The 20,940-nt window shown below is 37.7% G+C and overlaps 1 protein-coding gene across 11 annotated transcripts in view; it reads left to right on the top strand.

Annotated features, from left to right (window-relative positions):
* The window catches only part of APBB2 (amyloid beta precursor protein binding family B member 2), a 165,089-nt gene that overhangs the window by 97,857 nt on the left and 46,292 nt on the right, over positions 1 to 20,940 (top strand). For 6 of the 11 annotated variants that reach the window (XM_014262612.2, XM_088056106.1, XM_088056102.1 and 3 more), the window contains 4 exons: positions 2,919 to 3,127; positions 8,039 to 8,101; positions 8,544 to 8,629; positions 8,757 to 8,817. In XM_014262612.2, coding sequence (XP_014118087.1) covers positions 2,919 to 3,127; positions 8,039 to 8,101; positions 8,544 to 8,629; positions 8,757 to 8,817 — 419 coding nt within the window. The remainder of the gene's footprint in view (positions 1 to 2,918; positions 3,128 to 8,038; positions 8,102 to 8,543; positions 8,630 to 8,756; positions 8,818 to 20,940) is intronic. The other 5 variants (XM_014262615.2, XM_088056107.1, XM_014262624.2 and 2 more) reach the window with 3 other exon arrangements.

Genomic DNA, 20,940 nt, shown 5'->3' with positions numbered 1-20,940 from the left:
AAGTCTAGTGCTTGCACTAATTCCAGCAGAGCTGCATTTGCATTAGCCAGAGGCTGTGCACTCATGTCTGCTGCTACTGCTTCGAAGGAGGCAAAATGAAATCCCTCTGTTGAAACGAATCCTTGGAAGAGCAGAGCAGGTGTCCTTTGAATGATGCAATGATACCTCTCAGATTTCCCTGAATATATTTTGTCTTAGCATGACTCTACCTTGCTGCGGTCTCCCAACTTTCAAAAAATGTGGTTTTAGCATGTGAAATAACAGTTTAAATTGTCCTGTGGCATAGGAGTTATTACTATACTGCACCATTCAGGAACAGAACTTCCAGCACTCTAATAACTCTGTACAGCATTTTTACAGTCTGTTTTTTGGAGTCATGTATTCTGCCAAGCTCAAGCCCTTTGGGGCTGCATTTCCTCTTAAATAAAGAGTTTATAATAAATTTTAAATTTATAAAAATTTTATAAATTTTATTTATATTTATTTATAAATTTTAATTTATAAAAAAGTTTAAATAAATAAAATTTTCCTCTTAAATAAAAAGTGTTCTTTTTATCCATAAATTAGTGCCCTAACCATGTTGATTGGTGGGATTTGTTTTCACCTGAAGTAGAGATGCATGTGCAAAACACAGGTCTGTTTTTCCAAGTACAACTCCCAGTTCAATACAAAATTTCTCGCATTAGACATGTTGCCTTACTTTAGAGTATTTTCTTCAGGAAGGAAGTTGGCTTGGCCAGGTTCCCTCATGCTGAAGGACCTAAGCAGAGACACCGACTCTCTGTCCCCATACCTTTCTTATCATGACCACCAAGCTCTCTTGGAAGTGGAGATAACACCTAGCTGCTGTGCAACAAAAATTACATGTTTTGAAATGCCATTCCATTGCATGGGGTCATTCCATTGAATGGAATCAATGACCACCTTTCTTATCATGACCACCAAGCTCTCTTGGAAGTGGAGATAACACCTAGCTGCTGTGCAACAAAAATTACATGTTTTGAAATGCCATTCCATTGCATGGGGTCATTCCATTGAATGGGGTCATTCAAATTTAGAGGAAAATTATTTTGCTACCTGTTATTCCACATTCAAACAGAGTAAAGCCACTGATATCCTGATATCCCATAGTAGGTCTGATGCCTCAAGAATCTTGTTAGATCTGTCTTGATAGATTTTCTATGTTGATGATTATTTTGTTATCTTTCTTGTGATGCCACATTACCTTTGACTTGCACACTGAGTGCTTTTGTCTATTAGAACAGTCAGTGCGCTAGGGAACCTTTCCAGTTCATGCTAGTAGGAAGCCACAGCCTGTGAAAAGGTTATCCTACTAGTCTGGCATTCTGCAGCATGAGCTGGGACACACATAAGTTTTTTGGTGGGTTTTTTTTCCAAGCAGGTTTGCATAGCAAACATGAGGCCTGGTGTTTGAGGATGAGCACATGCCCTCTGGTGCTGCCCTGTTCAGCCATGCTTATCTGTCAGTTTGAGGCCAGTCCCTTTGCGTGAGGAGCACCTGCACGCAGACATAAATCAGTCATTTGGTGTGGGAAATGCTGCTCTTTCAAAGTCCTGAGCTATGTTAATTGAGAACAAACCTAATTCCTGTTTAATTTCTCAGCATATGCAAACACATTTTGATGTATTTATTTTTTTGCTAAAGGAGAAATTTTCAAAATAAATTAATATTATTCACCTAGGTGATATTTTCTTATCCAATGTATTTTACATTATTTCCTTCCAACTGTTTGTTCACACACGAGGTAATTTCTTCTCTTGTAACTAATTGTTGCAGAAATTCTTTAAGTCTCTGGGTTAAAAAAATTATTTCTGCTGTGAGTTTTATCTGCTTTTACTTCAAAGTAATTCTTATTTAGCTCTTTCTGATACTGCATGTCATTGCAACAACAAATAACAGTATATTGTCTTTGGTTGATTAGTTTGAAATTCGCAGTTCAATGCAACCATAGCTTAACACTTTCCTGGCTGTATGTTTGAGTAGCTGTGTATACATTCATATGTATGTACAGCAAGGACAGAAGCTGTGCCTAAACTTTAAACTTAAATTGGACTTGCAGATGTTGCACACATACTTCATTGTGTTTTTTAGATATTTGATCACATTACTTCTTGCATGACGTGGCCCAAATTGTGGAAAGTGTTTTGCATTTATTTGCCTTTTATGTGGTTGAGAAGAATGCAGTCAATTTATTCAGCTGCAAAACAAAAGTGGGCAAGGTTGAAGATGAATAGGCCATTAAAATATGTAAGACCTTGGAGTCAGGAACTACATACTTGAATGCCACAGAGGCCACAACAGGAGACATTTAAAAGCAAATGTTTAGAGTACTTCTGAACTTCTGGAACTGATTATGATAATGTTGCTGATTTCAGATTTGTGCTGTAGGTGAAGTTTTTTATTAAATTTGAGTGTAATGATATTGTGTAGCATTTCTTCTGCAGAACTTGCTTAGATTAGTCCTCAAGTGGCAGATCAGTGATTTAAGAACTTTTTAAGAGGCAATGGGGAAGAATTAGTCTGGTTTGTACCAGTGTACACTTGGAGCATAAGAGTTACTTCAAGTTATCATGACATTTGTGTGTCCTTGTGTATGTGCATAAATTTGGGTAGAAGAAATGAGAGAGACTCAGAAAAAAGCAGCCATAATAAAACACCTAGTGGAAGGCTTGAAGGCTAGACTAACAAGGAAATTTTAATTCCAAAAAGGGATTAAGAGCAGCAGCATAACAAGAAGTTATTCATCTATCATGTCACATAGAGTCTCGATAATTTGATATGTTTTCCTGGTGTTCATTTGCGCAGGAACTGTAAAACAGCAATACCAGGTATGCAGACCTATGGAAGAACTTTGTGTCCTTGTGTGATTTATTTTTTTTTGTCTTTCTGTTCTCAGCAGATATATGGAGTGATCATTCATTTCAGACAGACCCAGACTTACCACCTGGTTGGAAAAAGATAAATGACATTGCTGGGATCTACTACTGGCACATACCAACAGGAACGACTCAATGGCAGCGTCCTGTGTCCATCCCAACAGATCTGCAAGGCTCACGAAAAGGATCACTGGGTTCCATTACTCCATCTCCTACTCCAGAAACTGAGGTAACACACCTGCTGTGTCTTCTTGTGGGCTACATACTATAAGGAAAATTTAAATAGCTTTTTGAACTTGCACCTTTAGCTGTTAGCTAAAGTGGCCTCATTATGTCCCAAAGAGTATCTACTTATTGATAATACCTCGTAAGTATCTATACCCTGTGTTCATTTTATAATGGTGATGCCTGGTGAAACACCCTAAAATTTGGATAAATTGGAGAGGCAGTGCCTGATGAGTGTGAAACTTGGCAGTTCTGTAGCACAGGCTGAAGCATTGCTGCATTATCTGGATACAGGATACATACAGCTTTTGTACATGATAAAAGACTTTTGGCTGGACTCTTTGTTTGCATCTTCTTTTTGGCTCATTTGGTAGGAATATCACAAAAGGCATATGAGTCTTGATTTGAGACATTAGTTCCTTTACAGGGTAGTTACTATTGAATGAACGTGTAGTGTTCTCCAGTGTAAGTTTCTGTACATCCTGCCAGTACCAAATTTCTACCAGTGTTGCAGTCAGGCTTTAACTAGAAACAGAAAGAGATATACTCTGTCCTCCACGTGTGCTGAAAGAGCAGTATGTAGTACTGCCTTTTAAAATAATGCTTTCAGGTACAATCCAAGGGCTTGTTTGGTGTCATGTAAGTAGAAAAATAAAATGAATTCTCATAAAGAGAGTATTTCAGAAAGTACAAACACTTTGTTTTAGTATGCTGGGAATACTTCTATGGAATTAAATACTAATATAAAATAAGTTTGGCTTTATATTATTTTTATACTGAATTTTCAGAAAAATGTCTACAGCTCTGTCAAGGGAGGTCTTTGTACTGGCTCTGAGTTTTGGATCAGGCAATCCCTAGGGGTTTAGTTTTTTGGTTTTTAATTCATTTAGAGAGAACATTTTTTCTGTTCTTGATTTTGTTCATATATGCACCAAACTAACTTGCAGGAAAGTTAAGAGGAGTTAAGGACATTCAAGTATGTATTACCATCTTGACCCTGAAACTTATCTGTGTAGGCTTGAAAATGTACAATCCTGTTCATTGTTTTAGAAAGGTTGTTCCCACATTCATAAATGCTACTCATAAGATCTGCAAACTTGACCACAAGACTTTAGTTACCATTTACATCAGTCAGGCTCTCATACTGTGCACCATGCATGCTGGAAATAATTTATGAGAGGATTCATGGAGAAAGAACTGTAACTGTTACCATTCTGGTAGATAACAGGAAAAAAATCAGAAATGCTGAATGTAAAGTGCTGCACAAGCTTCTAGTATAAATTCCTGTAATGTACATGTGAATAATATAACTTTACCATTATTTTTTTTCTTACTCTAGAGAATGGTACCCTAATTAGTAAATGAAAATTTTCACAAAAACCCAGAAATCAGTGTGATTGGTAAACTGCAGAGGAAAAATGGTGTATTTTCATTTAAAATATTTTTTTACTTCTTTTTAAAGTGTCTTTACAATTAAAATTTCAGACCTCCTGGTAATGTATCACATGTATTTTTAACCTTTCACGATTCTGTTTGCTTTAAATTAAATATAGTTTGTGATTATGAATAATAATCATTAATTCTCAGCAGCATCATGAGAGTACAAAATGTATGAATTAGATTTTTGAAATAATTATAGATGTATTAAGTAAGACACACATGTATGTGAGTACATAGTAGGCTCACCTAATTTTTGATATGGCAGCTATAATTCAGCAAGGAATTTGTTCCAGCAAAGATTTATGCATAGGCAGTTCTATGGAAGCACCAAGATCTTATACTCTGCTGTAAAAGTTGATACAGAAAATAAGCACAGCACCAAAATTTGTATTAGTATGTTATCATGTACTTATTTTAATTGTAGATATAAGCAAAAGTGTTTGCTTTTTGTCAGTTTGTGCATTCATTGATAAGCATCTTAATGTTACTGAAGCAGTACTGGCTTTTTGACTCAGTGGTCATTAAGATAGCATTCTATTACAGTACCTACCAGCAGATTTACAGTACTGGAGTTCAAAAAAGAGCATGAATTGGGCTCAGGATTTTGCCCACTTCCAAATACTGAAACAGCTACAGAGGCTCCAGGCATAGCTGGAATTTATAGCAAGAGCAGTTAGAAAAAGTCTTGTATTTCTTGAAACCACGGATACCAGGCTTTATTAAAAGGAAGTGGAGGAAGAATCCTTTGTGATTCAGCTGGTTCTGAGCAGAACCCCAGTGCAGAGCAATAAGAGAGAAATAAGTCATAGTGTGTGTTTAAGAGATAGGGGTATTGAAATTATTTGAAAGTGTTATCTATCATGAATTTCTGGGTTTTAGTCTCTCTGCAATTAGTACATGCCAGCACTGTATCACCTCCAAGTCACTGGAAGGTGGTATTTTTTTCAATTCCTGTTCACTGCACTGCTGCATACCCAAATGGTCCTCCTTTCCCTCCCTGGGAAAGGGTAATACAGGTATCTGTGATAAGGTCAATCTGACACTTCACAGAAGGCTGTGAATTCAGTCTAGACTATGGGCTCCCAAATGCCTCTGTCCCAGCACTACCACTGGCAGCATCACTTGTTGGCAGAGAGCTTTCACCTCCAAGCTGGACCTGTGTGTGAGCTGTGTACAGCTGGTTCCCTCATTGCTGCTGGAAGCCTGTGCTTCAAGATGATGTGTTTTGAGAGGGCTGGTTTAGCTCATTCCCCCATGCTGGATTTGTATTTCTTCATTCTGAAAAGGTTGGGAGATATACAGGTTTTAAGCAGATGAAAGAGTATAATCTAGGGTTGAGGACTGGCATGGGTAGCATTTCATATCCGATCCAACTGGCTTCTGTGAGTCCATAAAAATACTTCATCTAAATCACATTTGTCTATAAAAAATCATGTGCAAGTCCTGAAATGAGTTTATTTGGGCTTTTTCAGGTTATGAGATTGTCAAACAAACATTTAGAAACACCTTCCCCCTCAGCCCTGAGTAACACCTTTTTACTCTTTGTCTTGTTTCCTCCTTTTTTTGCCCTTCATTTTATTTTATTGTGTCCCTGTCTCTTAAATAATATAGTATACAGGAGCTTTGCTTCATTTGGTAGAATGTAGCTCACAGCTGAGGGCAGTCAACAAAGAACAGATCAAGTCATCCATTTTTATGTTGTAACTTACTCTGGATATTTAGCATAAAGAAAAAGTTATTACTGTTGAACAGAGAATCAAAGAAAAAAAAGTGTAGAGAGGAATGATGCTGTTGTGCATAGAAATGGCAAAATGTTTTAAAAAGGAAAGTAATGCAAAAATGTATTACTTTTACACAAAGTGCAAGGCAGTTTTTCTTTCACAAGATAATCAGTAAATTTCAATCCAAAGCAATTATGGGTTAAGCATTATGCAAAAATCCTGCTGATTTAACAAAAATGCTAATAAATGCTAAATATGAATAACCTGTAACATTCCTTCCCTTCCTCCCCTTCAAAAGTATGAAAATGTATTTTGGTTTTGCACAGCTGTTTAAATTTAATTTAGTTTTAGATCTCATTTTTCTCTTGTGTGTTGTCAAATTACTTCCTTTTTGAATCACTGTCTTTTCCAAATTTTAGAAATTTTGCTGCCTCTTTCCCATTTTCTGTGCAGAGAAAAGGCTGTAGTGTTTAAATTTCAGTAAGAGCTTCTTTGAGATCATAGCAGAATTTGGTGATGGTAGTTGTGTCTTCTTATAGCTTAACTCATCCCAAGTCTTGAAGACCTCTAGAAGTTCTGTAGGTAGTATAACCACTAGCAGCTAATAATGAAAAGAGAAGAGGCTTGGGAGGAAAAGGTAACAACTCAATTAGTTCAAAGACACATTAGGAATGGGTTGCTCCTTTCTGGGATATTTCTCACGAAATAATTCCTCCAGTGGGGATATGTTGAGAATGCTTCTGAGGTGAGAAGCCCACCTTGCAGATTGGGCCATATCAGTGGTTACCACGTCACCTTGGGGCTGAGCTGGACAGCCCAGCAGAGCTCATCTTAAAAGGGGAACTCATTTCAGGATTTCTTGGTTTGGTGAAGCTATAAAGAGGTGGCTGTGGGTCTCCCAGCAGTCAAATCTCCTGGCTTGTATTGAGGACTGTGGGAATTCTCTCCTGGTGAGACAGAAGAGAGAGGCACTCCAGCATCAGCTGTTCCTCTCAAGCTTTACAGAAAAGCCTGAATCTCAGGTTGCTTAGTGCTAAACACACTGCTACTTGCTTGATTGTATCACTGAACACCTCTGAAAATTTTTGAGAAACTTGAATGGAAAATGAGAGGGTGGGTGATTGGTTTGGGGTTGTTTTTTTAAAAAGCTGCTAGACTTTTCAAAAATACTTTTTCAGCAAAGAATCTCTGCACTCCTTACTAATCCTTATTCCCTTCCTTGCCTTTTTCTTGTGCTTTGTCTCTAGAAATATTTGATTTTTACCTTGTATATATCTTATCCTTGCACATATTTTTTTTGTGTTTCAGTATTTCTACTTCCAGTGCCACTAGGGTCTTTTAACTTAAGTGCCAATTAAATGGAAATCCTAATGTTTCCCCTTAATTGCTGTTGATCAAAGGCTGTAGCAGCTGTGGCCAACATTCATATTCAGATTCATTTTGCTTGCTTTTAAGATCATAGTTAAAGAGTAATTTCATTGTCTGTTCCTAATTTATATTAACTTTCCTTGTTTCAATCATTTGTTTTGGTAAGTAACTGTTAGAAGCATGTCTTCTCTCCTCTTTCCTCCAAATGTCATGGTATAGTGGAGTAAGTAGTTGAAGTTTGAGGTGATCTGTTCCCTAACCCATCCTGTAAATATCAATGCTAACAACAGTGTCTTGTGTTTTTTTTTCTTTTTCTTTTTTCTTTCTTTTTTCTTTTTTTTTTTTTATCAATGTGCTTCTTCCTGTGTGAATAATTATGTGTCTAGAAACAGCCATGGAGTGATTTTGCTGTACTGAATGGGGGAAAGATTAATAGTGACATTTGGAAGGCAAGTATATTGTCAGATTTTAGAACCTTTACTGCTACTACCCTTGTTTTTTGCATGGCAGTGGCTGTTTTCCCTTTTTATTTTTCCATGAATGTCATTCATCACCTAGGCCAAAGCAAATGGGGGTACTGCTAGGGGTGTCTAGCTCACAAACATGCTGCCTTTTCTGATCTTTCCACTTGGGATGGATTCAATCTAAACTAGCAGGGCAACTGCCATGATGTAACAAATAAGATGCCTGCACTGAATGAAATGCAGCTTGAGAAATATATATATATTTATATATATATGCATGCCTCTTTTCAACTTCAGCCAGAAATACTATCGCTTCTTTGCAGGGAGGATTTCATTTCCCTTTTGAGATAAGAAATAACACAATGGTGTACTTAATACTATTATAATAGTATTAAAACTTCACTAATAGCACTGCCTCTATCTCTAGGACCTGCATGCAGCCACTGTGAACCCAGACCCAAGTTTGAAAGAGTTTGAAGGAGCAACATTACGCTATGCCTCTTTGAAGCTCAGGTACAATGACTTCAGAAGTTTCAGTGCAATGACCAACTCTGTTCTACATTATGCTGTAATTGTCATATGATTTTAAGACTGATTATGTCTTTTTGTTTTGTTTTGGTTGGTTTTTTTTATGTCACAGAAATGGTCCACAATCTGATGATGATGATTCTTGTAGCATCAACAGTGATCCAGAAGCCAAGGTCTGTATGAAGATCCACAATGAAATAACAATTATAAATCTAACAGTTGTAAGCATAAACTTACAAGGTGCAGAATGTCTCCTTAGTTTTGAAATTCAGTGTTCCCCTCCTCTTGACGCAATGCAGATTGGCTATGCAAGACTAACTCCATCAAAGGAATTTGCAGATCTAAAGCTTCATTCAGTTGGGTCAGGAAAGTGTGACTTATTTTAAAATCACATAAGCCGGGAAATTGGATTTTAGAGACCAAGATTCTACTGTCCAACTGTAATAACTGTCCTCTTGCACAGCTAAGTGAGTATCTGTGTGAGAGAGGGCTCTGTTTTTTGTTATCTCTGGATAGCTTCCGGGGCATTCAGTGACAGAATTTGCTCTTTATTTTCAAGTTTGTCCTTTTTAAAGTAGTCTTCCTTTTTTATATTTCTGCTTCAAATTACAGCTACTAACAAGTTTCCTTCTAGAACAAGAAACTTCATGTTTTGGAAGAGAGAATGCAACCTACTTTGATAATGCATTTCATAGAGAAAAATTAGATCATTATGTGATGAAGCACCATAATTAAATCAAAGTTTTTACTGTTGTAATCTAAGAGTTTTGAGGAGAAAGGAGCAGCAGAAAGTTTTGAGTGCTTGCATATCTATCTCCAGATTTGTCTTGTTGATAGTTTTGCCTTGTTACTGTTAAGGGTGTATATGAATATCTATAATTGAAAATCCAAGTAATTTAAATAAGTATTTTGGCTGTGCCATACAGCTGCAGCAACTGACAGGATCAGAAGCTACTTATTTGCAGGAACAAACATGTATGTAACAGTGTTAATAATTTTAATAGCATTAATGATATATTTTAAGGGAGAAAACAGACTGATCAGGGCACTTTATTTTCTTTGTCATCTTGATTATTTATCATGTGATGTTTGAATCACATATAAATAGTGGTACTTTGCTTGGCCCACTGGTATTTAAAGGCAAGGGTTTCAGCTGTGCTCATTACAGTGACAAGCACTAAATTCTGAGCACTGTAAAAGGAGTTGAAGGAGTGATGAGCATTAGGTTCCAGTCCTAAGAATTATAGAGTTGTTCCGTTCATGACGAGCCTTACGGTATTTGATTTGCAGCAGCAGAGGCTGAGGGCAGAGCTGATCTGCCTGTGCCCCAAGGGCAGGGCAAGTATTGTCATATGTCACAGGAATGGGAAGTGGTCCACAGCAGGGAAAATCTTCACCTGTGGAAAATGCTCTAGGATCTTCATTTCTCACATGGATGGGGTAGGTGGATTCCTCGCTAGTCCATTTTACCCCAAATATTGAGAGACTGAAAGAAGTCTGATAGGATTTGAAGTTGATGACTTGGAAAAATCGGTATTTTTAGCTCTTTAGGCTCTCCCCTGCAAAATTATGTGCCTTAACTATCTTTGATTGAAGCTTGCTTTTGTGTGGCAGCAAGCACAGATACTTTGTCATTTCATCACAAGAGAAGGAAGTTTTTTTTAACTCATTAAAGTATCTATTGGAGGAATTAGTTAAAACAAACTTTATTAGAGGTATGTTAGAGACCTTAAAGCTATTCATGACATTGGCCAGTACATTTGTGGAAAAAAGAGCTTCTCTGTGGCATGTTTAATGCTGTATTTCAGCAAAGGGAACCGTGCCACCTTGTGGAAAACTGTAGCAGTTGTCTTCCCCCAGAGTGTCAACTTCTGCAAAGATTGAAGCACTGCAAAAATGCCTCTTTTGAGAAAGGCATGTAATATAATTAATGTAATTGTTGTAAGAAAAGTGACTTCTGCAGCAACACATTTAAGCATTCATAATTGTCAGTAAAGAACAAATGTTTCACTGTGTATAATGTGCTTAAGATGCAGTTCATAGTTTGATATCCATGGCATCTCAGTCAGACTGTCTGCAGAGGGTCATAAAGGAAAAGGGGAAAGAGGAGAATTACTACATCCAGCTTCTTAATTTCAGTAGTTTATTTTGGCAGAAATTTCTTGAAGAGATGGCTCATTGTGCTTGATGAGGATCCTAATTCTGCATGTGAAACATGCACAGCTAGAAATGAGTTTTGAATTGGTGCTTCCCAGGAGACAGATCATAACCTTCCTGGTTAATTTATAGAGCAATGTGTGCCTTCCTAATTGAGTTTCTAGGAAGGCAAAAGATGCTTTTACCAATCCCAGACTGTAAATTCTTCTGGGTTGTCTTGTGTTTCATTGTTATAAAATATGATGTCCCTATGTAAAAACATAGGAAGGTGCTAAATTTTTTCTTATGTCTGTATATAGAAACAGAACCTCCTGGGAAACCTGTCACTGTCCCTAGGAATGGATGAAAAATGGAAAGCCCATGTGACTGATTCCCTCTAAAACCTTTTACAGATTGGCTTGTTTGGCCTGACATTTGGATATACCTTTATTTTCTCCTTTTCTCTTTGAGCCTGGATTTTCAAATTCTCTATCCACATTAGTCTGCTCAACAAAGCTTCACTTCTCCAGCCTTACCATTTTAGAGCAGTTTTAGCTATATACCATTATCTAAGAATGGGAAGAATGTATTGAAACCTGTGGAAGTCCTAGGCATTTACTCCATACGACTGTTTTCTACTTTAGAAACCAATAAAAGTTCTGTATCTCAAAGGAAGAGAATGAGACTATTTCCGAGAGATAGAGTATCAGGAGATGTTAACAGGTATTTAAATTTAGTGATTCACCTGTAGGTGAATGAAAACACTCTTGGAGACATAGAAAGTGAATTGGTGATGAATTTCTATGAATTAATTGGGTTTTAGGGTTTAACCAGATGGCCTTTGGCAAGCTGACTTGTGGCTGTTGTGAAAGTGGCCTGTAAATCAAAATAATCCATCTAAGCACTATCAAAATAATTTTACAAAATACTATGTGCTCCACAAAGATTGAATATCCCTATCTTCACTGCTTTTCTTACTATGGAAGCAGGTGTATGTGTTTTGGATATTGTATATTTACTACTTTCTGGTCCTTTCCCGAAGCAAAAACGCTGCCTAGACACAGGATCATGTGTAAATATGCAGCATATATACCCTTGGGGATGGGCATGAATCTGATTTCTGACCCAAGTGAAGACTTAACCTGAGAGGAGCTTTTGCCATGCCCAGCAATCCCAAGAAAGGATTCTTTTTTTACGGTCAGAGTAGCTTCTGAAATTCTTAGTGCAAGCAGGGGGTATTCAGCATTTTCCAGCATTATACCTCAGACTGCATTACAGTCTTCTCACGAGCTCACAAAATGCTTCAGAAAGCCTCAGTTCAATTAATTTCAATGAATTAAATTTAAGGAGTTCATTCCATCTTAAATCTCTTTACAAAAGGAGATCAAGTCTAAAGGAGAAATAGGGTATCTTCAACAGTTTTGCTTCTAAAGTGGTATTTTGGTTTGATTTTGGATTAGGAATTTATTTCTTTCAAAACAATCTTTTGTTTTCATTCCCTAGGAAACAGCACTAGAAGAAATCTTGTACCCATTCCTTTATTCTTAAAAGGGAACCACAATATATAAACCCCTGTATTAATTTCAAGTTTAGAATAAAGCCGTTTTTGTGGGGTTTTTTCCCACCTTGACTAGTCTTGCTGACCAGCTGATTCAATTGTAATTCTCCCTTCCACCTTTGCAGCTCCTGGGTAGCAATGGTGAGTGATGGGGGTGGCTGTTTCTAAACTGGTTTGTTGTCTCTGAATTTGGCTGTATGCCCTTAGCAGCATTAAGACACCCTCCCATCCATAGAGATGATGCAGGTAAATGATGCAGGTGCTTGAAAATGTTCTGCTTCAAAAGCAGTTTTAGAAATAGCTACCTAAAGCACTAAAATACATATCCTCAATGCTTTATTTTTTTTAAATAGTCTTTTTCATGTTGTGCATTAGACCTTTCTGCGAATGTGTTTGCTTGTTATTTATCTCTGTCAATGATAGTCATTACTATTGACATCTGTTGTGTCATTAGGTAAAAACTGGTAATATCATGATGTGATGTACATCATAATACAGATTTCCATCTAGAGGCTATTTGTTTCCACCTTGTTCCTAAATGGAGTCTTGTTTAATCAAATATGAAGATAACTTCAGGGCAGAGGAAGATGTAGCATTTTCCCAAATCTCATGGATTTACTTTATAAGGGCATACAGTTACAGTGTGTTTTTTTGTTATATTACATGTAAAATATAAATATCTGGGATAATGTAGCATAACTTCTCAAGCCATTCAAGATTATAATGAGATCCTTCAAAATATTACATGTCTTTCACTCCTAGGAATCCCATGTATCTCTGGGATCTAATTAGCTGTGAACCAAACATGCACAATCAGGACACAAGTGCCTAAACAGCAAGAAGGATGTAGAGGAGAGATTTTATTAGTATTCTTCCTTAGAAAAACACATCACAAAGCCATTCCTCATGTGAAAAAGAATGGAAACTGCTTGAATATTTACCATTAGTTTCTAAGTTTGTAATGCAAGAATCACGCCTTGAGTTTGGGGGCATTATCAGGATTTGCTTTGTAAAGATACACTGTACAAAAGGTTTGCACTGGGCTGTGAGATTTCTGCAGGATTGGGAAAAGAGAAATCATAGGAACACCTTTTTTTTGAAATCAAAACAAAATATCTTCATGGCCAATAAAATTCCAGTATTGACAGTGGCTGTGTCTGCCACAGGTGTGTTGGCCAAGTTTGTCGGGGTAGTAAGAACATAGATGCCAAATGGATTACAGAAGGATAAATGATGCAGATGGGAGCTGTGCAGGTCATGCTTTGCTCTTGGAACAATTACTACCTTTGCCATGAGTGGCCAAGTTGTGACCACTGTCCTTGGGGAGGCAGCTTCCCTGGTTGCCAGTCAGGTGAGGTGACACTGGAGGCAGCCTTGCCTCTGGAATTGCAGCTGTGGGACACCCAATGTGCTGCTGTGGCCTCTCAGGCATGGAATACTAGTAAGTGCTGGCTATGTTTGAGAAAACATGAATGTACCTTTTTTTTTTTTCTTAATGATGTTGTTTCTTATAGGGTGGCAGTTTCTATTGCTGTGCCAGTGTCATCTACAGTACTTTTCTCATGGAAGTGCACAGTCCAGTTTTTCCTGGCTGGAGTTTGCATACAGCATCTTGCTGTGGACAACCATGTAACAAGCTGTTGTGGTTCAGTAGAACACAGAAAACCACAGGCTGCTGATCTAAGTATTTTTTATTTTTTTTTAAAGAATCTTCACTTTCTAATAGTTCAGTGTTGCTTATTTTAGTAGCTTTTAATCACAATTTATTCACTGCTTTATGGTGCAACACAGTAAACATTTCATGGGCCAGCAGTACTTTGTGTGTGATTGTTGAAGGAACCCTCAGGAATGGAAAGAAACTGGGAGAAGCAGCAGCTCATCATACTCATGTGCCACAGGCAAAAACTTTCTGTGGCTGTTCTGCAGACCAATGGATTCTGTCAGCAAGCAGCTCCCAGTTTAGCACAGCCTGGGCTGATACTGCCAGCACACCTCCCTGTCAGCTCACCAGCATCTTTGCTAGTACAGTGCAGAGGTAATCACAACTTGCAACCCTTCATATTCCCCATTTGAGACCAACCATTTCACCTCTAAAATGACCTATGTAGCCTCTGTCAGCTTCAGCTGTAGAATGGCCTGGTGATTGTGAATTGCTGCATGAATGTCTGTTCATTGTATTGCTACAAAATGAAATGACAGATATTTTTGTATTTCTCTTCAATTATTTACATTACCTTGCCAGTTTAGGGCAGCTCAGGGAAATAGCTTGTTTCTCATTTGAAATTCAGTGCTTACCATTCCATGGCACAGATTTTTAATGGAAAAAATGCTGTTTGTATTTATGTGTATGTATAAATATGTATGTATATTTATTTATATTATATATTGGACAGACACATTTTGAAACCAGCATGATACAAACTTGGGGAGTTATTTGTCCATTGTGGCTATCTGAAAGGTACATTTATGGAGGAAGTTCATTTAGAAATCAATTAAAGTGGAACATTGAGTTGAATGACAGAGCAATATTTAGATAGCTCTAGCCAGCATGTGTATTTATTTTTAGTTCTATTTCTAAATTTCACTTTAAAAAATTAGAAGTTTTCCTTGTCAAAATTTTCTGCATTTCATCCAAGAGAAAAGGGATAATATTTATCTCTTAAGAGATGTAAAAGCATGAGATGTGCCATACGTCATACTGCCATGTTGCACAGTTCTGCATTATTCTGGATGTTTGGAGATGATGACTCCATGGTGCTTCAAGGAGACTGCATGACAGTAAATGGGTCTTCAAATGTGGGAGGTGCACCAGGGATCAATATTTCTGGACTCTGGATTCATGCTTATTTGAGTCTGTTTTGAAAAGTGGGAATTGATCAATAGTGATTAACTTCATTGACTTTGGATCCTGTTGTAAACATAATTTCTGCAGAAATCAAATTACTTGTAATAATGTTGCTTCTAAAGAGGCATGAAATTCTGACTTTAGTGAAGCTGGAAGGTTTTTCTCCATTGATTCATAAGGTCAAGAGTTCGCTTAAAGGTTGTGAGCTCTTCAGGGGTTTGTTTCTTTGTGCATTTTGGTGTTTTTTTAAAAAAATTGGATGTCATGCATATTCCCTTTGAAATTATGCACCAGTACTAAATAAAGTACTGCTGATGGCATTAAAAGCACTTATATCTGTCAGCCTGAAGAAGAGCCTACATTGGGAAAACACAGCATTTCAGGTTAAAGTTAACAAGCGCAGAGCATTAATTTTAAAGAAAGGAATGCACATGTTCTTTATGCTCTATAAACTTCTGCAGGGCTTGTCTCTGCTGACAAAGCACACGTGTGTGTTTGTTGAGGTCATGTTTGTTTGTCTCAGAATAATGAAATCTGCTCAGGTTATCCTGACAGTTCAGTTACTCTGCAAGATAGACCCAAATTTGAACATCCTTTATGAATTTCTGGTGAAAAATATGACTGGCTTTTCTTAAATGAGGAAGCACAAGTTTTATTTCACTGTATTAAAACAAAGCCCAAACCACACTTAGCTCACATCAAAGTGCATAAACTCATCCCTTAGGATCTGAAGTCAAGCTATCTGTAAAGCATCTAAAGTGAAAACCTGTTCTTGCTGAGAAGACTGGAGAAAAGAATAAGGTGATTTTAATTTCTTCCTCAGAAGGGGGTGTCAGTAGAGAATAGTAGTGTCCATTCTATTTTTTGCTAAAATTTCTGGATTTTAAAAAATCTTGAACCAGCACAATGTTCCTGCAATATTTTCTTGTCTTCATAGATTTGACCTCTGGCTGTAAGCCAGGGGGAACAACTGAGACAGAAGCATTAAGCTCAAAACAAGAGAGGGTCTTTTGTCATCCTATACATTGAAACCTGCAGGTCTGGAAGAATGAGACTGTAGTGCTTTGGAGAATGACTGTGAAAGCAGAAAAACTTATACTGACTGCCTCTAAAGTAATTTATTACAAAGGTTATTCTATAGTATTTGTAAAGTCTCCATATTTAATTCTAGGGGAGTTTAGTTTATAATTATCTGCCTGAAATAGTATTTATTAGTGATTTCCAAATTCTGTTGTGACCTGAATATTTCTGTGCTTATTTTTGTATTTCATGTGCATTTTCAGTAATTCAAGGAAGACAAGATGAACTAAAGCAGGAAGCTGGAAATGTTGAGAAGTCTTATTAGTATGTTTTTTATTAAGCATTTTGAATTTTTTGTAGCTAAGAACTTTTATGTGACATCTGTGAGTATTTCTTTGAGGAAGTAGATGCACTGAAGTCTCTTCATGTCAATTAAGTGAAAGTGCTTGTTCATTAATTGCGTAAGTTCTTTTTATTCTCTTGTTACTCTATCTTTGATCTTCTCTAGTATTTTCATCTGAAATCAATGTAATCTTTCTTGCTATGTAGCAGGCAAATACACTGGAACATACTTCTTCCTCAGAATAGAAGGATAATATGTTATGATACTTGATCTTCCAAAGCATAAAATGATATGATCGCTCTTTTTATTGTCAAACTATCAAGAAAAATGCAAGTGAAATTTTGGAAGTTATGTTGGCTGCATAATAAATGGTTAATTATGTAACCTACATGCTGTGTCTCGGACACAAACCTGCTCAGTGGTCTGTGATAAAAGGCCTTATTAAATATAGTGATTTACACATATCTGCAGGCAGATATAACCTTTAAAAAGGAAAAATATAAAAGGAAACAAAGCGAAACTGCTTAAAACCAAGTCCTGTGGGCTTGGAAGTAGAGAAGAAACAAGTGGCACAGATTTAAAGCATCAAGGCAAGCATACTCAATGCAGATGTGTTCACAGTGGCTGCCCCCAGCTGTGAAATATAAAAAGTCATCTGTCTGTGGTCTTGTAATTGGTTCATTGGTTTGTTGTTCTCAAACTGATGTTCTAATTCATTTTCACCCTATGGTGGGATCTTTTCTATCCACAGCTTTATGACCCATCCAGTTTCCAATACTACTCTGCCATCAGTCATGTGCACTTGATCTCTTGTTTTCTCTTCAGTGCGGGATTGTATTTGCTCTGTTTTTCTTGATTATTTTATTTTTATTTTCTGTAATGCTACATGCTTAGCACTGCATGAGGCAACAGCTAGAATGTGCATTTGCTTATGGTTAGAACTTTGTCACAGTTCTGTGGCCCTGCCAAAGCTCCTTCCAGAGTTCCTCTTGGAAAAGCTGCTGCAGAACAGAACTTTGCCCTGTGGTGAAGGGTTTGCAATGGCAAAGAGCAAAAGTGTGGTCTGTGGTTTGTTCATTTCTTCAGTCCTAAAGCTCCCCAGGCAATTTTTTGCATCAGAATTGCACTTCAAGAGAGGTTTACACCTCTATACAGCGTTCAGATGGCAGCATTTATTCATTTGGTTATTAGGTTACAGATCATTAACCCTGAAACATTAATTGTATTTGCAACTATTCGAACATAGGCTCCCCAGGACTGTAAAACCAAGCAGCAATACCTGTGTTTTCATTTTTGCTCATCTGTCTTTTCATGGGCTAGTGTGTGATAAGGTGGATTTTTTTTCCTCTGTGCAATTTCTTTACACAATGTTCTGTGTATCCAGGCAGGAAATGTGAAGTCTGTAGTCAAGATAAAAATACAAGATTATTGACTTACCATGGTTTAAGTGATATTTTTTCATTCACTTTTCTCAGCCACGCAGTGTTTGTGGTAGTATCTTTGATCTTCCCAATCCCAAGCAGCAATGTTTGCACAGTATACAATTCCTAAATATTTTTCATCCTGCTGCATTTATCAACTTCTTTTGTTTCTCTTCAAATCTTTTTTTCTCTGCCAGCTCTTGAAAAGTGTCTCAGGGCAAGCAGACAGCCTGACCAGGCTCAGAAAACCTTCTCTAAGAGAGAAAATAGATTAGACTACAGTAAACCAAAAGTTGGCATCGGGATTACTTTGAAATTATGACAGGCCAATAAGTAATTGCCACTAATTATCTCTAAGCCTTGAGCAGAGATGCATAACAAACTGGCATTGCCAGGAATGATGATTTTACTGAGCTCATAGACTCTTAATGAAGAAAAGCTTGACTCTGGTTTTTTAGCTTGGCTTGGTTTGCCTCTAGGTATTAGTTCCAGAAGACAATAAGAGTGCATTATCAAAGCTCTTTGGAGTCAAGGGAAGTGATTTGTCTCTTGTCTTGTCAGTATCATTGGTGGGAGGCAGGGAACCACGATGCTGTGTTAATGTGTTAGAGTACTAAGCAATTCTGCTGTCACACCTAACTCAGCCACCCGTGGTCTAAAAATTGGGTCATATCTGACTGGAGACACTAGGTGGTTTGTTTCTGCTGGGTTTTGTGCTCTTTTGTTTGTGAGTAGAATGTTGAGTCTTTTTAGGGTTTATTGAGAGGTTTTTGTTTGCAGTGAGTTTTTGGGAAATTGGTTTGTTTTCTGAAGCTGTTCTGAAGCATTTTGTTTGGGTTATGGTAAGGACTTCTTGTGAAACACACAAAAACTTGTCAGGTGCCAGGAGCCAAGGGTTTTCTCAGGTCTACCTCACTTGGAAGCACCAAGAGGGATTAGAAGCAGGGAAAGAAGCCAGGTCCTTCACACAGAGGGCAATATTTGGGGTAGACAAGAGTGTTTTCATTCAACTCACTGTACTGTTTTGACAGTGGGCTCCATAAATAATAGTGGATGATGCCACCAGAGAATTTCAAACAGAATAAAAAAAGGCCAGGAAAATAATATCAAAACAGTTGATCATCTTTAGTAATAAGACATTTACCTGCTGTCAAGTTGACCTGATAGTCTTTCATCTTTTTTTGGCCTTCTTAATATACACTCTGGTCAGTGCAAGGGCTGTATAGGTTGGATGGGCCTCTGAGCAACTTAATCTGGTGAAAGGTGTCCCTGCCCAGCAGGGGAATTGGAAATAGGGAATCTTTAAGGTCTCCTCCAACCCAAAGCGTTCTGTGATTCCATATTTATCCTTGTGTTCAGAAAGCAGCTAACAAATTGTAGATGTGGTTGAGATGGGAAGGGCAACAAGGGAACAGTATTGTATATTATTATTATTATTATTATTATTGTATATATTTAGTTCTTCACCTCTCTTATGATTTAGAAAATGTTTCTCTCTGCTAGTATTCTACTATTTAATTTAATATTTAAATACTTGTAAAGAAAAAACAAAAACCTTTCTTCTGGTACAGTAAAAATCAGTATTTTTAAAGCTTGCAAAGATAAATATTTAATAGCCCAGTGGGTATAGCAGCACTTTTAGCAAGATTCATGAGCATGTGATGTGCCTGAAACAACTCTGCAACCTTAAGATTAGATCACCTTAATAATTACTTTAAATTGTTAAAAATGTTTAAAAATATTTATTTTAGTACATTGTGTAGCCCTGAAGTTAGGAGCACCCCTTCCTTTGTTCCCTATTTCACCTTCTCCTTCTTTGCCCTTTAGAACTGAAATCCAGCATTTTTGTGGGTTTCCAGCACAGCTGGGTCAGGAAGCAGCACTGTGGGAGAATTTGCATGTTGATTCCCTTGTTTGCAATGGAAAAAAAAAAAAAAAAAAAAAAATCCACAGGAAAGCTGGAGGCATGAAAGGCTTTAATTTTTTTTTGCCTACACTCACTAAAGGGTTTTACACAATTGCAGAGTGTCTTTGCTGTCTGATACCTGAGATGAGATACATCATTAGTGACTCATTGGACTGGGTACCAGAAGTACAGGAAGCAGGCTCTTAGGCTGGTTTTCCTGCTTGGTGGAGTGAGCCTGGATGAATGTATTGTGCAAACTCAAAGAAGGCTGAAGGAGAAGTTTTAAAGGGAGGGAGAAACTCATTCATATTTTTATCCATTGGTGAATTTTATTCTTCCCTTACTTTGCCAGAGTTGACATGGCAGTTGTTCCCAAACAGCACACCAGTGATGGTGTGTGAGTTTGATCAACTCACTGACTTCACAGCAGGTTTTAGAAGGTGGCAAGTGAATTTTTGGCTTTTGAGCTCTGAAGCTGATTTATTGACTGCATCTTAAGAAGGATTGGTGGCTGCAGCATGGGCCTGCTGTTGCAGCTCCTGGGCTGCGTGGCAGTGTGCTGCTGGAAGCAGCAGGGCTCCCAGCAGTCACCAGCACCACCTTCCTTCCAGCAGCTCCCGGGATCCTTGTCTGCTTTCCCAAGGACCCGCGGGATGCTGCTGACAGCAAAGAAAGCTGTGTGGCACAAGGCAGCAGCGCTCAACCATGAGTGCTGGTCTACTATTTCTGAACCTCTAGGGAGCATCTAAAGCATTTGGTGTGTGTGCTCAGGAGGTACAACAGTAAGCACTCATAGTTCCAAGTGAAACACCTCTGACATTCTCTGGAATAAGTCTTGGTCTCGTATACAAATTCCTGCTGACTTAGTGTGAGGTCTGTATTTCTCCCACCATAATGCCTGAGAGCAAATGAGCAGGTTTTGGTGTTTTTCTTTTATTCTCTACCTTTATAGATATAGGCTAGAGGTGGTGCTGTTCATTTTCTTCCATTTTGTTTTGTTTGTAAAAAGTACCATATGTGCAAAATAGTATTGCCTTGGTTTGTTCTGCCAACTGAGTATTCTGGTT

This window comes from Pseudopodoces humilis, chromosome 6, assembly GCF_049639895.1.
Source record: "Pseudopodoces humilis isolate 2021_Gansu_Grassland_sample_001 chromosome 6, ASM4963989v1, whole genome shotgun sequence".
NCBI classification, from domain to species: domain Eukaryota; kingdom Metazoa; phylum Chordata; class Aves; order Passeriformes; family Paridae; genus Pseudopodoces; species Pseudopodoces humilis.
The sequence above is the reverse complement of the archived record's forward strand: the minus strand, read 5'-3'. Positions and strand labels throughout refer to the sequence as shown.